A 16,521-nucleotide genomic window follows, 5' to 3' on the forward strand; every position below is an offset into this window, starting at 1 on the left:
AGGTTCCTCAAGCTGCATCTTTCTTCAGTTATTCAAAATGGATTTTGATCAACTTCTGCATTAAGAAATTGGACTTGGTTTTCCAAGGCATTCCTGTCAACTGCATATCTTTGTTATCAGCTGTGCTGGCGCTGCCACCTGGTATTTGGAACTCTTAAAGATGATTAGATGCCTGCTTACAGGTTAGACAGCATTGCCCTGTACCTTCAGATGCAATCTGGAATCGAGAACAACTGAAATTCCTACCTGTAATGGGTATTCATGTGCATGATAAAAGTATCCAATTACCACTCCTGCAAAATAAATTAAAAAATTCCAGACAATGACAGATACAATCCTGTGCTCTCTGTGCAGTAGTGTGCCTTGCTGTGAATCCAGCAAGAGGTAAATCTATAGAGGGAGCTGGGTCAGGTCTGGGGTCAACAAAGATGGAGTCTGATCACAGCTGTAGAAAGAAGAAATACACCATCCTGAGGACTGTGAGACTTGGCTCTCCCCTCTTGCTGAAGAATGGGCCTAAAGCAGTAATTTCCTGCATAACCAAATCCTAGTTTCAGTTTTGAATGCCCTTCTCTGTATCATCCAAGTGAAGATTTTATTTCATTTTTTAATAATTGTTAATATAGTAAAACACTAACAGGTACCAGTGGCAGAGAAGAAAAAGCATAATGGAACAACATCTTAGAGATGGTATGTATGACAGCAAAAACAAAAGGTTCTTTCATTCTGTGAACAGCTCCCACACAGCAATTAGTGGAAAAGATGAATATTTCAATGTACAGTAGCTACAGCCAACCCACTTGAAATCAGACCGACCACTTTCAGATCCTTGGCTTTCCAGAGAGACGTTGGCATTAAAAACAGGCAGATCAGTTCCACCTAGCACCCACTTGTTTGTCACTTGAAATTGTTTTCAATGAGGAAAAAGAAATAAGAAGAAAATTAGAATGAAATACAGTTGAGGGTGCTGGTCAACTTAACTACAATCCTCTGCAAACTCCACAACCTGCTGCTGACTGCAATACAAGTCCCACCATGGTGTGGCCAGTGAAGTGGGAAGATCTCAGGGGAACAGGAGCTTCAGCCTTCCCCGGGCCCCCACATATTAACGTGCCTCAGTGGTGGTATCCCCAAGCCTGATGGGCATGGACAGCCTGACCCTGTTCCTTTCTCTGTCACTCTCACTGTTCTCCTCTGTGCAGTTAAGTCTTTTCATGTATACTTCATAGGACAGAACAGAATAGGCTTAAATTTGGATGAGACATAAGGTAATGATTTCTAATTTTAGGGATCAGTAACTCTGGGATAAGTGGTTTAGAGAGCACATGAAATTGCCATCACTGCAGGTCTTAAAAGCAGGTATAGTACAGTCCTAAGACAAGTATCTGCCAGAGCTCGTGAAAGCAAGCTTGATTTTGCCTTAGAGCAAAGAATGGGCTGGAAGAGCTGCAGAAGGTCCTGCTAACTCTGCCTTCAGTCATTCTAACTTAAAATAAAATGGCAGCCAAAGTGAATCTTTGTGAAAGCAATGTGAGCCTGGCTTCATCTGCACAACTGTCCTTGCCTTCTTCCATTCCTGATAAAACACAAAATGGAGCTTGATTTTCTAAAGCTTTTGCTAAACAAGGGCCGGGGTCCTTGGGACGTTGCTGGCAATGATGGTGAATTGGTGAGGCTTCCTGCAGAGCTGTGCTAGTGGGAAGAGGAGCAAGCAGCGTGGTACGGAGCTGGCTCAGTTCTCAACTGGAGCTGTTGATTCTTTCTTTTCTATTATTTGAAAAGCGAAATCTGGAAGTAAAATTTAAAAACCTGTCAACTCGCCTGTGGGAAATGCAAAGCGCTGTTTGTTCTAGGAGGGAGGTTAGCTCACTTCCACTCTCCATCATCTGCCTAATAGCTTTTCCAGCTAAACAGGATATCATTTATGTTTCAAGCACGGCATTGTTTAGGTTGTCAGCCAGAATGAAGATGTATAATTTTCGCTGGGCTGAAATAATATCTTCTGCGCTGTTGCTGTTACATTTGCTCTTCTCCGACATATCAGTGCTGACATTCTGTCACAGAATTGAGTGCTGATGTTTTTTGCAGGGAGAGGACATGTACAAAGGCAAATCTGATAGGAAATCGCTCTGCACTTCTGACTCACATCCTGAGCATTTCAGGTGACAGGAATGCTCCCACAGCTCTGGCTGGGAGTGGAGCTGCTGGTGTGCACTGTGTTACCATTACGATGGTGCCAGTGCTCTCTGCTCACTATCCAGGAAAGCAACAATCTGAAAGCTCCTTTCATTTCTAAGTCACTCTCAGTTATTCCTAAGCTGCTTATTTTGAGCCAGGCATACACCAGAAAATGCAAAACGCCTGCTCTATTTTAAGCTAATGAAAGAAAGATATCTAAAAGTGTATCTGTCCACATGAGCAATTATTTGATGTCAGATCTCAGTGGGTTGCCAACAGTGGGTTAGACAATGCTGTTGTGGGTAAAGCAAACAAAAAATGATGATAAAACCCCAGAAAAACGTCCCCACTGCCTTACTGCTGCTTAGCCCACCACAAACCCCCACCCTACAGCCCAGCCAAGGACAGCTGCCCAAAGCTGCTCTCTACCTCAATGCATTTACAGCATGCTGATAACCATCAGAGAGATAAATATTATACAGGGTGACAGTTGAAGGTCAGTAGACTTGTTTAAGTTTTCTTCTGGCAGTTTATAAATCTACATGCAGTAACAACTGGCATCATAGGTACATTTATGCTCAAAATGTAAAACTTTCTAAATTTAGAAGGTGGTTATTATTATGAGGACACTGAAAGAAATGTCATTATGGGAAAGGAACTGAGATTAGAAGTCAAAATACCAGGAAGGAAATTAGCCATTGCATAATACTCTGTGCTTTTAACTATCAGAAAGTATTCCACATGTAATGGCACTCTGATGGTTTTAAATCACATGTATCGCTGAGTGTTTCAAGGATGCCCAACAGAATTATGCTTGTTATACGATTTCATTCCTGGATTGTTCCTGTAACAGAAGAAATTCAAGGATACACCTTAATGTTTATTTGTTTCTCTTTTCTGAGAAATAACAGCAGTATTTCAATCACCATCCTCACACTGAAGCTGGCCAAGGAAACTCTTGGAACAGGATGCAAAAGTGGGGAGAATGGGATGAAAGGTGTTTGGAACCAGTGATGAGTGAGATTGCATCACAGTCAGGCTGAGTGCCACTAACTGTGCTGAACACTCTGCATTCAGACTTTGTAACAAAATGGGAAGCTATTTTCCAGGGTTTTCACCAACAAGATATCGCTGAAGGCTGCTTCTGACAGCTCATCAGAACTGGCCTTCCACCTCATCTTCAAAGCACTGCAGGATGGGATGGCATTTTTTTGCTCCCAGACATGTTGGTAAGTCTTGTGGATTTTGGAATTATAATTGGATAACTCACCTTCAGTTCCAAAAGAACAGGACTCAGTTGGGTGCTGCACAGCTTCACCCATCATTCATGTAAAATCTGCAAGATTCAATGACCCACATATTGTTGAGTGATATCAGATTGACAGATACTGAAACCAAGCTCCTGTGCTCATGACTAAAGAAATACAGCACAAGCAGTGCCTTCTGCATCCTTCCTCCTCATTTCTTGATGCTTGGTAGCTCAGAAATCAATGTCTGAAGAAATGGGGAGAAAATGTTCTCTCTGTTTAAGGAGAGATTCAGATGTAGCACATGGAAATGATTCATTCCAGACAGAGCAGAACTGGAAATGGCCCTGGATTTGCTGGTAATTTGGTCTAAATGTGGACGACTGTCTCTGACAGCAGAGCTCTTCTGGGTGTGCATTCACTCTTTCCCATTTAATACTTGTCTGCCTGAAAATGGATTGGAGCAGTCACACAAGTCACACAGCCTGTGAGATAAATATTGGATAAAAACATCATTCTTACCATTGACATCAGCTGCAAGACTCTTTGTCCCCTCATCTTGCCATTATGTGGCATGATATTGGCAATTTCAATTAGAAGAGAAGATACCAAAGGTTCAGTGCAGAAACAAAGCAACTGCATGCTCCCATCCCTGCCAGACTGCTGTTCCTATAGCAGGTGCTTGTTTCCCAACACAAAGGTGATGCTCAAAATGAGAGGATGAGGAGTTAAGCTCATGAAAGTATTGCAGTGCTCTTCAGTCAAATGGACAAGGTTTTCTCTGAAAGCAACAGCAAGACACGATGGAAGAAAACTGTATTTTTGATAATTCTGGTTATAGCTGCAGATTCTGGCTTCATTGCTGGAGGAGAAAAAATCCTCTTTCACCTTTATGTCAACAGCAGGCAGACTACAAGAAAGGTTATTGAGAGTCACTGGCCTGGAAGGAATAGACTTAAATGGAGCTGGGCAGACTGCTAAGGATGGAAAAGTGGCTGCCAATGAGACTCGTCTGGAGTGGAGCTCTTAATCTGAGATACACCTTTTTAAGACAGGATGCCACAGCAGAGTCTACCAAAACTGAAGACTGGCTCCACCTACCAGGACAGACAAGCTGTTCTATATCTCTCTATTGTTAACAACCCAAGAACATAAATGCCAGTTTGCTCCGTGGATAGGCAGCAAGATACATCAGCCAGCAATAAACAGATGGCAATGCTGCTGGGAGAGACCATTAAAGCAAGGGTCGAAACTGCACTTGAGACAGAAATAAAAAATTAAGACAATTAAATAATTCTGTGCAGCAGCAATACAAATAAAACAGAAGAGGTTGGCTGATGGAGCCATAGCCTCCTCTGTATCAATCCCGAGCTCCTACTGCTCCAGCTACAAAGCAGTTTGACATATTTGAGTAAATAACAATCAACTCTGCACGATCAGTGCATACTGAAATAATGAAAATGTGCTGCACGGGATAATTACAATGTTAGCAAATCAATTTATTTAATAGGAGTTAAGATTTTGGCTGTGTTCTCCGTATTTTGGGATGGTGCAGAGCAAATGGTTCTGAAAGAGATTTTTCTGAGTGGGTGACACTGCACAGCACATGGTAACGACTTAAGTCAGCAGTCACACTGCATTAAAACAGAAAATTTGCATTAAAAAGTACAGCTGAATGATACACTCTCGAGTGCTTTACTAGCATAATTTTGCAGCAGGGAGTTCAGAAGGAGCAATCCTCTTCCGTGAAGCATGGTACTCCAGACACTGCTCTGAATTACCCCAATTACTTTTCCCTTTACTCCATAAGACGGAGTTCTAAAGTACCACCTTGGAGTTGTTTACTCTTTGCAATAATTATGCCATTCTTTTCCTTTCTAGATGGATATTCAAATCTGAAAGCCATTGGAATTTGAGCTAAGATTGCAGTGTGTTTCCCCCTGCCGGGTTTGCACCCATGAAACCAATGAGAGCGCACAGAAATTCATGAAAGAAACGTTGGAATTCTCCCATTACAGACTATGTATCTGATGCTTTCTACCCACCCTTCCATTTTCCTGCATTTCCTTCAGTCCAAAGGATGTTATTTTGTGTGTGTTTCAAAATAATATCTTGCACCTCCTAACAATCAACTAAGAAACATCTCACACTCTATAAAAAGAACCTGGCCCCAGTGAAATCCTATCAGCTCTGTAGGAAGAACTGTGAGAAATTAAAGAGCTTCTGTCTGCCATATTCTATCAGGAAGGCAATAAGTTGGGGGAAATACAGTCTTTCAATGGGAAGGAAAGTCAAGCAGAATTTCTCACTGCTGTGAAGTTGATGAGAAATAGGTACTGTGCCCTGACAGAGAGAGGGCAGGAAAACGTGCTCCCAGCAGTGCAGGCTCATACAGTGTGAAGCACCAGCCTGAGCATATAGTTCATATAGTATATACACTTAATATAGGTTCATGTATTTAATTCAGGTCCAGTTCTGGATAAGCGGTGCACAAAGTACCAGCAGTAAGCAGGATTTTAAGCTGTTGCTCTGTTCTGGGGTTGCTTTCCTGTACAAAATGAAAGGGCAGATTCAACTGAACCTCAGATCCCATGTTATCAGCCCATATCTGTTGGATCTGAGAGCTCTGGGACTGCTTGAGGTTGGGATCTATGCTGCCAGCTGAGCTTTCTTGCACAAACCAACCCCTTGTGCAAATCAAGACAAGTAAGGAGCTTCTTTTAGCTCAACCCCAGCTTTAGTTAAACACCTGATGTTTCACTCAGATGCTGCCCTTGAGAGCTCAACACTTGGTGGATAGCAATTAGTTCCTAATGTTTGCTGATACTCTGCTTCACCTACACAGGAAACCTAAACATTTTATGTAAGTATCTGACACTAAGCTGTCACAATCTGCTTTAGTTGCTGAACTCTATATTAAATATAATGCACAGTACTATGCTGGTGTAGGTGGACAACATAATCAGACATCTTCAAAGGCACCTAAATCTGTGAGCAACCTACGTACTGTGCCTGTATAAAGGGACACATTATGGTTGATCGTGACAAGAACTCCTCTTCTAAATGCACTGGCAAAAACATAATTAGAATCTTTAACCCCCAAATTCCCTCTATATCAGTGACTCCTTCTTGCACCTGGCCATAGCATGGGTCTGCTTTCCACAGCATCTGATAACCACAGCAGAGCTCTGCTTGGGATTGGAAGAATGGAATTTAGAGGATTTCTTTTTTTTTTCTCTAAATGAAACAAGCTTAATTTGTGTGTGCGCAGCTAAAGGGCCATAAGACTGCTTTACTGTTTTGAGCAGACAATGTTCTCCACTCCAGCATCGCAGCTGAAGAGCAGTCTGGAGGAAAAACTCCTGCTATCGCTCTTCATCTTCAAGATGTTTTATAACTCAGCCCTTTGACATCCTTTCCTCTTTCGTTATTCAGAAATAAGCTTTCTTAATTTCTGGAGATTTAATCCAGCAGGTCCCATTCCTTGTCCCTTAGTTTATGGTAAAGTTAATCAGAGGTTTCTCACAGAGCAGAATTTCAGATTTGACTGTTGACTCATCTAAAGACAAGAAAACCCATCGCACTAACACATGTGATTGAGACAGCACCATGAAAAGTGATTTTTCTCTCAACAGACTTGAATCATCGTTTGTACCATTCAAAGCCTCTAAATATGACAACTATTGCAGCATAGTAGTAGGCTTCCACGCTGCAGCTATCTGTAAGCCTGCTCAAACAGCAGTGTAAATGGTGGCTTTTGTTGTCAACTAGGCTGCTTCAAGGGACAAACATGAACTTTCATGTAAGTGCCAGCAGGATTACGGATATTGCCTTTTGGAAAGGCATTGCATTTCAGTGATGAGAATACCAATCAGAACACAGGCAGGAACAGGCTGTCTCTAAGGCTTTTTTAACAAATGCTATCTATAATTTGACATATATATATATTTAATCTGCCATTAAGGTGCACTGTATAGTTTTATGTTAAATCAGTATATTCTGTGTTTACCGGTATTCAGAAAACGATGTCAGGTTTGCATTTTATTTCCTTTCCAGAATATTTTAGAAAATATATGTAAACATTTGCTGGGCGCTTTGTGAATCCTGCTAATACAGTAAGTATAACACAATACTTACTTGCTAGGTACCTCCAAGAAAAAGATACCATTTCTGCTAGGATCTTTAAAGAAACCCTCTTTCCTTTTTTTCCTCCTCCCTCCCTGCTCCACTAGCTGAAAAGCCAATAAAAAAATTCTCCACCTCCTACACAGTTCAGAAGAAGATCTGTGTGCATTTATCCTAGGCATGTTTGGAGACCCAGAAGGGGATGAAAGTAGTTAACGTGCAACGGGAATCTTCACTTCATGCTCTAACCTGCACCTCTGAACTGACCTTGCTGATATGCTGCAAGCTAAATATTAGACGATTTTTTGATCGAATTAAGTCCAGCCTGAGGAGAAGAAACTGTTAAAGAAATGTCTCAAGTATACTTGCATCCATCTAATCAGACGTTGTGTGCAGCTACAAATGGTACAGAACTGAAATCAATCACTGATAATGAAACAACAAATGAAAAATGGACCGAAGACTCCTTTCCAGGATTAGAAATACTGTGCACAATTTATGTTACATATGCTGTGATCATTTCAGTGGGTCTCCTTGGAAATGCTATACTCATCAAAGTCTTTTTCAAGATTAAATCAATGCAAACGGTTCCAAACATCTTCATCACCAGCTTGGCATTTGGAGACCTGCTGCTTTTATTAACTTGCGTGCCCGTAGATGCAACACGGTACATTGTGGATACCTGGATCTTCGGAAGAATTGGGTGCAAGCTGCTGTCTTTCATCCAGCTAACATCAGTTGGAGTATCAGTGTTCACGCTGACTGTTCTCAGTGCTGACAGGTGGGTCTGATGCATCTGATTTGCCTCAGGTGTGAAGTTAGGAATTAATAAAAGAGCAGAGATGATTGTTTTGTACAGTATTAAATGGCATACTGTGACTCTCCCATTTAACTTAAAAAATGTGTTAGAAAACTTGGAGCAGTTCTTTTTAATGAAGTGAAGTGAGAAAAAGTCTTTGAAACTTCTGACCTTTTATTAGCTTGAAGTACAGCATGATTTATTTTTTCTCTGTTGCACAGAAAAAGTAAACTGTTTAAGGCAGGGAAAAGACAGTATATTGGTGCTATCTAGTGGTGCTCTAAAGTAGTCGATGAAGATGAAAAATAGAACTGAAAATAATGGAGCGGAAATCCTTTGTCTTACTGTCTGAACTCAGTGAGGCTCTGAAATCTTACAGCTGAAAGGTTTGACATGTGGGATGGAAAGCCAAAAGGAAACTCAGCACAGACTGTGAGACAAACTACTTTCCTGATGCTTCTGATTGATGGCTACTGCAATGCTATAGTAATTTTCAGCTTGGTGAGTGCTTAGTGCGAGGTAAAACGCCACAACTCAAATGTTTTCTCTGCTTTGTGCTCACAGCTTTTATACTTCTTCCAGGGACACTTTAACACAGATGTCCTGAAATTAAATTCAGGTTACAAATGAAGCACAGTTGGTAGGGATCGATGCTCCCATCTGACTTGTGTCAGGAGTTGCTGGATAATCTGTTTTCAGTGTACCTCCTTTCTGAATGAACGATATTATGATGAGATTTCAGTCCAATCAGCACAAGCTGATTATTTTATCAGTAAGTATTTAGTATTTTAGTATTAGCAAAGAAAAGAATCTCATTTTACATGCCAGCAATAGAAGACTGCATGTAACAGCAAGTAGTTCATGTGTGCAGACATTAAATCCCAAGCCATGCTACTGCTACTGTGCTCTGACAACAATATCAGCCAACATAACACTGGCTGTATTGGGTCAGACTAAGCGTCATGTGGGACTGTACACAGAGTCCAGAGGTGGTAATACAAGGACAAGAAAAGGCAGATAGGGAGAATACGAACATGGTGATGATACAGCACTACATCTATTCTCTAATCCACCAGACGACCTCCAGAGCATATGTAGTTTCTGTCTGCTTTGTAACCTCAATGGATGTCTCTTCTTCACCCTTGTTCAGTGTCTTCTTGAACTTGTTTAGCAACGACTTGCACTGACCCTTTCTTTCTCTCTGCTTGTTTTGTTTTGGTTTTGGTTTGTTTTCAATGTCACTTTATTTGATAGCCCCAACTCTTGTGCTGAAAGAATCAACAACTCATATCAGACCTCTCCAGGCCACCCATTTTATGTTCCATCCTTAGTATGTTTTTCTGAGATAAGGTGTGCAGAACCGCACATGGTATCCGTGACTTGCCTGAACCAGAGATATAGGGAATTGCACAATATCTCTTTTTTTCTCACCATTGTTTTCCTAACAGTTCCTAACATTTAGATGAATATCAAGCTGATGTTTTCATTGAACTATCTATCACAGTTCCAAGGTCTTAGTCCTGCACAAAGTCAGCTTGGCATCCATCACTGGAGCACTCGCTTCCATATTTGATTCTTCATAGTAGCTGTTGTGTAAGTACTCCACACTATGTTTTCACAGGATAACTATATGGTAAACTTAGTTCAGAACATAAATCATGTACATGATTAGTTCCAGTACTCTAGAAGAACTTAAGGCGGATAAAAATTGGGTTAAATGATAACACAACGATAAATAACAGTCCAGCAGGCAGTTTTCTATTTAAACTTGCCTAGAGGAGAATGAGAAAACCAGCTCTAGATTGTGCAAAATGGTACAACTATGCTGCCTTGTTCTCTGGATCTTTTTTTCACAACATCTCCTTTCATGCCAGTCTGGTGCCCCCCTGGAAGGTCCTCTTCTGTCTTTTGTCTTCTCTTTCCATGTCCCCTTTCCACACTGATTTTCACACATCCATTCATTCACCCAAAGTTTCTCATATTTGTGACTCAGTCCACATGTGGCTGAATCACAAGCCATGAATCAACAGCAGTATTAGCTCATATTTTATAAATGTGAATGAACTCCTGAGCATTGCTTTGTGTAAGATCACTATGAACACTGAGGAGAACATACATGCTTGGTTTCAAGTATTCATAAGCCAGTTCTCATACTAATTCCCTTATTTAACTTTTGGTGCAGTGCCATGAAAATAGGAGAGATGATCACAAAAACAGGAGAGATTATTCCTTTTACTGATTCTAATCCAAACAGTAGAAGGCACCTTTACTTATGAAGGCCTTGATGATGAGTTCTGCAAGCCAACTCATTAAAATAATACATTCAAAATCAACCTTTGCATTTCCATCTGAATTATAAAGAGCTACTATCTGTTCCATTTCTAAGATGATTCTTACAACCTTAGCCAAAAAGAGAGATGCTGTTATCTGCAGTGAGTGTGCATGATCACAGCTTGCACTACTACTGTACTCTGACAGTGGTGTTGGTTGCTTCTAGGTACAGAGCCATTGTTAAGCCCCTGGAGCTGCAGACCTCGGACGCACTCCTGAAGACCTGCTGTAAAGCTGGCTGTGTCTGGATTGTCTCCATGGTACTTGCCATCCCCGAGGCTGTTTTTTCAGATTTGTATTCTTTCAGCAACCCTGAGAAAAATGTAACGTTTGAGGCATGTGCTCCTTATCCTGTATCTGAGAAGATACTGCAGGAAGTGCACTCCCTGGTTTGCTTCCTTGTGTTCTACATTGTGCCATTGGCTGTTATTTCTGTCTATTATTTTCTTATCGCCAGAACTTTATACAGAAGTACATTCAACATGCCAGCAGAAGAACACGGTCATGCCCGTAAGCAGGTAAGTTATGATCAAGCAGCAAAGTGTCAGTTTTTCCAGAATCTAACATGCTGATTGATGTCTTCATTCCTGAGTGCAAAGCCTTTTCCTGACAGTATGCACAAACAGATGAGTAAAATTCTCCATAAAACCATATTAGCAATTCAAATTCAGCTGTGTGCTTACGCACATGCTTATGACTCATAAACTCAATTGTGAGTGTACATGGTTTCCTAAAGAGAGATAGTGTTTGCTTTGCTTTATTATGATCCTATTAAACTCAGGAATCAATGGAGTTGAATTCTAAAGTGTAAGACCTCATCCTTGTTACCTGAGACGTCAAGCATTGTGCTTTCAAACCCTGCACTAGAAGAGATTCCCATGTGGTTTATAATGGAAAGGGAATGTGCTCCGCAATCGAAAGACTTCCTTAAGAATTATAAAGTATCTTTATTTTCTTTTTTCCTTCTTCTTCCCCCACCCCCCCCTTTTTTTTTCCTCTGCTGTTTTGCCTTTTTTTTTGTCACTAATGCATTTAAACTCCTCTGAAAATCAGCACCAACTACATAACTGTTATTAATTGCCATTAATATCAGATATGCATTATTTTCTCGTAGATTGAATCCCGCAAGAGAGTTGCAAAAACAGTGCTGGTACTTGTTGCTTTGTTTGCCTTTTGCTGGTTGCCCAACCACATCCTCTACCTATACCGTTCTTTTACATACCATGCTTCTGTAGATGCTTCTACCTTTCATCTGATTGTTACTATTTTTTCCCGTGCCTTGGCCTTCAGCAATTCCTGCGTCAATCCTTTTGCTCTTTATTGGCTGAGTAAAAGTTTCCGCCAACATTTTAAGAAGCAAGTCTCGTGCTGCAAGGCCAAGCTTCGCACAAAGCCTCCCAGTGCTCCCCACAGCAATTCACCCCCCAGAGCTCTGTCGGTCACAGGCAGCACATATGGCTCAGAAATCAGCGTTACCCTGCTGACAGATTACAGCATCACAAAAGAAGAGGAAAGTGTTTAGTTCGTTGGTGAGGAAGAAGGACAGAAGCTGAAAGTTTGCAGTCAAGTCACTACTGTCTGCGTCATGGAAGGAGGTGCCATGCCTTGATCTGCCTCTGGAAGGATTTTCATCAGGAGTTCCTAAGTTTTTCAGAATCCACAACAAAGAAAGCAAAGTGTATGTGAGAAGAAGCTAAAGAGGCTGACATTTTCAGTGTGAGCTCAAAGGAATTGCTCATGTGCCCAAGCATGAACATGCACCCTTGGCTGAGGTTTGTGTGCTAAGCAGAACCGGAGACAGCAAAACTGCTGTGAGGATTGGCCATGGGGATTGCTTTGTTCTTGGTGATTTGTTCTTTCACTTGTGACTGGAAGCTCCCTTCCATCAAGTACCTGCACCTAAAGCATGAAAGCAAAACCATGCATATTGATCAAACCATCAGCTTGGCAGGTGTTTGGTTTATTTCCTTTCTTGTCCCAGATACTGAAAATTGATACATGCATTGGGAAATAAGCTAAAATGAGAGAAAGGTAAAGCTTGTAGCACGGTGTAATAAAAGGAAAAAGCATTATTGTCAGATCCACATTACCCTTTGCTCCACCAGAGACTCTGAAATTCTGGGCAGGAGCTGACTGCAGTGAAAGGGATGCTCTCTCTACATCATAATGAACCAGCAGGTCACTGTCTGTCCTGGTCAGCGATAATCATCTTTAGCCACATTTGTAAAATTCCTTTTGATCCACAGATAAACGTATCAACAAGAACAGTGTTCTTCACCGCTATAGTGATTTTACATCAAGAGTTGCAGTTTGGATTTGCAATGCACTTTCAAAGCAAACTGCCCAGACATCCCTGCCTGCCTTACTTTGTTCTGTCTCCCAGAGCAGCCTTGGGTGCACAACTTTGATTTCTTTCAGAGGAAACTGTTCAGTCCATGGGAGCAGACGGGAGCTGACAGCCCTCAGAAGTGTAGTGCATGAGTGCCAAGATGATCACTTCCCTCCACAGACCCTCCCCTGCTGCAGCGCCCTGGTTGGCCATGTGGCCATTTCTCAATCACCTGCACATTTCTAAGCATGCTGAAAGGGCTGGGTTTTTCCATTGTACTAGCTGTTATGAGAATAGCCTTCTCATCTCACATCCACTCGTTCCGATAACACAAGACAGTGATGGCCTATCACTGGCAGCCTCTATATCCCTAGAAAGCACAGCAGCTTGTCAGGAAATAACAGGAAGCAAATCTTCTGACCCCACCTTACAAAAGTGTTGCATGACACTTGTTTTTATTAAGCTGTGTACCCTGAACAGAAATTTTGTTCTGTGGGGGCTGGTGGTTAAAAAAACCACAGTGGATTTTCCATAAAGTAAGGGACTTCTATCTCAAAAAAAGAATGTGTTCGTTATGAGATGCAGAAAATCTCTTTGCAGTCCCTCTCTTCTGACTGCCCTTGTCAGAATAATAAAACCAAACTAGAAATCCCCAAGGTGTTGGAATTCAACCTCTGTAGCCCTCTTAAACCAGTTTAATGATAGCCCATCAAGCCTGGCCTCGTATTACTAATCTCTTCACATTACTTGCTGCAAGGCGATAAGCACTAATTATTCAAATGGTGCCTCCATTTTATTGCATCAGTTGTACACCACGATAGGATCACAGCAGTAAATGGAAACCTAACAGCACAGAAATGCAATTTGTGGCAAAGTGGACTCCAGAGACCTTATTTTTGCATTTTGTCTGAACAGAACACATTCCTTGGTACTATGCTACATACAAGTATGTACATATTGCATTGATATTTTCCCATTCTCGTTCTGTTTAGTGGAACTGCACAGTGAGATAAAGATGAGTAAATAAGCCTACGCCTTTAACAGCCCCCTTTTCTCTTCCTAGATCTTTCTACAGAGAATTCTAAATAAAAGAAAGATCAACAAACATCGCACTTCCTTACACCACTCTTGATTCCTGCTTATTAAAGCCTTTAGCAAATAATCTGCCACATGTTTCTGGACTTCACAGTTTGTCTTTGTCCAAAGGCATATTTCCCACTGCAGAATCCATGCTATACAGTAGGCCTTAGAAACCCCTGCTTCCTAATTCACCACTTTCTTTGCTTTGCATGCAGATACTTTTAGCTTGTGTAACGACTCCTCCAGCTGGATGGTCTATCTATTGCTCATACACTGTACCAGAAAATTGATGTTTTTACTACATGCTGCACATATTTCAAGCCATAATTTAAATACTCCATGTACCTTATGCTTCAATAATTCTATACTTTCAAACCTTCATGAGATGTTGAATTACAGTGATATATTGGACAATATTTATTTTTATCTGAACAATCTGATGTTATCCATTGCATCTATTTATCCAATATAACCATCCATAAAACATCTCTGTGTTACCATTCAGGGATAAGGGTTGCTTCATTTGGTGTATTTTCTCAGCACTGAAAAACAGCTCTCTCAGCCCTAAGTAGTACAAGTGTAATTCTACAAAAGAATATAGAAAGGATGTCTATTTACAGAACTATTCAGTGTCACTTAGCAAAGAACTGGTGTGAAGAGTCTGAATTTTACTACTTATACCCACAATGAAATAATATGCAGAAGAGAGGTACAAAATACAGGAAGGCAAGACTGTAAAAAGACTTGTTCATATGGAGTTTTACTTGGTAAGTAAATACTATTTTTAGGGTTTGGCTTTTTACAGTTTGTTTTATACGTACACATTGCCAGATTTCAGATTCAGATGTAACAAACAGTGTTTTTGTTAGCAACAGGTTAAGTATGAGTGCTCTAATTTGTGCTTTACACACACACACACAAAGAACAGGAGAATGTCAAAGCACGGGTACTGTAAAACAAAGTGCATCTCCAGCAAATGGCAATGACTGTTAAAGTCACTTTATGAAACTACAACCACTTTATGGCTCGCCCTCTTGTTTCCAAAGAAAGCATCATTTTGTTTTACACAGTTAAATATGGGCTGCCTACTGATGGTCATGCGTTTCTGCTAAGAATAACGTCCTTAAAGAAGCAGCTAAATTTACTTACAATTACAGGACATGTACATTTCAGTCAAGGGTACTTAGAATTAAAAAAAGAAAAAAAAAAAAAAGAAAAAATAATAAGGTACAGGCTCTGATTGGTATTTAGTTATGGCTTCTGCCACAGCTGATCCACTCAGTGAAAGGTGAACTATTCAGAGGGATTTCCCCTGTCATCTTAGGAAGGAGTATTTAATTTCTAGCACATCTACATCCAGCAGTGTTTTCACGCTCTCATTAGCCTGCGTGTAAGAGCTGCAGGCCCCAAGCCCAGGGAAAGTACACAGGAGTAACCTCTCTGTAATCAGTATTTAATGCCTCCCAGATACGACATAGCAAAGCATCTTCTTAAGAAATGAAGTGTTACATGTTTACCTATCATCTAGTGAATTGCTGGTTCTACTTTAATAAATATCAGAATGCTTTATTAAGCCAAGATCTTGGTACTTTTAGTAGGTGGCATCTCTGGAACAACATTCAGTACTGATGAATCAAGATTTCCTTTTATCACTTAGAAAAGTCAAACACAGATACAAGATCATAATTAGAATACAAGCTAATGCCTTCTTTTACTGTTTGCTTTGAGGTATTTTGTCATTTACAATGTCATTTCCTGACATTCCATCCCCAAAACCTGCAGCTCATCCTTTCCCTGCTGCAGCAGCTGTGCTTGTGCAGCCACGAATTCAATTATTCCAAGAGTGCGATTGAGGCAAATGAAAGAAAAATTACCAGTTTTCAGCTGAATTAGCTCCCTGAGCTGGCTCACTGTGCAGTTGTTACTTGAGATGACGAGAACAGATGGCAGTGACAAGGTAAGAAGCTACTGGATGTCAGCTGTTCTGCAGTAGCTGCCTTCACGCATGGCGTTCCCTGTGGGAAGTGAAAAGGAATCCGATGTAGTTTGTCCTCATCTCTGCAGCAGAATTATACAGACCAGACTCACCATGCAGGAACTGCTGTTTGGTAGCTGGATAACCTGGCTGCACACAGCCATGCTCTTTCTTTTAGCACTCTGTGGGGATTAAATTTGGATGTCCTACTCCCCAGAATAGTGCTTGGATGACTTTAGCATTTAAAGCTGTGATTACCATACTCCCAAACATATATCCAATTCAAACCTTGCAAATAAATACTTAGGCCTATTGAACCGGCTTTCTCTTCATGTTACCACCTAAGACTGGAAACAGATTGAGTGGGCATCAAACCTCAGCAGCTGACTCACCGATTATTTTTTTCCTCCCAAACATCAATACAGGCTGCTCTGCTCTTACTGGTGTCAGCAACATA

At 41.0% G+C, this 16,521-nt stretch overlaps 2 protein-coding genes across 2 annotated transcripts in view; one reads left to right on the top strand and one right to left on the bottom strand.

Annotated features, from left to right (window-relative positions):
• The window catches only part of MAP7D3 (MAP7 domain containing 3), an 88,872-nt gene extending 72,760 nt beyond the window's left edge, over positions 1-16,112 (bottom strand). Inside the window, exon 1 of the mRNA XM_015860287.2 lies at positions 15,964-16,112. The gene's annotated coding sequence lies outside the window, so the exon portion shown is untranslated. The remainder of the gene's footprint in view (positions 1-15,963) is intronic.
• On the top strand, positions 7,679-16,381 carry BRS3 (bombesin receptor subtype 3). Its single transcript, XM_015860292.2, has 3 exons — positions 7,679-8,331; positions 10,847-11,198; positions 11,795-16,381. The coding sequence occupies exons 1-3, from the start codon at positions 7,901-7,903 to the stop codon at positions 12,200-12,202; spliced, it is 1,191 nt and encodes a 396-aa protein (XP_015715778.1). The 5' UTR covers positions 7,679-7,900; the 3' UTR covers positions 12,203-16,381.
• Positions 16,382-16,521: the final 140 nt, after the last annotated feature.

This window comes from Coturnix japonica, chromosome 4 (assembly GCF_001577835.2).
Source record: "Coturnix japonica isolate 7356 chromosome 4, Coturnix japonica 2.1, whole genome shotgun sequence".
In the NCBI taxonomy this organism is placed as follows: Eukaryota; Metazoa; Chordata; class Aves; order Galliformes; family Phasianidae; genus Coturnix; species Coturnix japonica.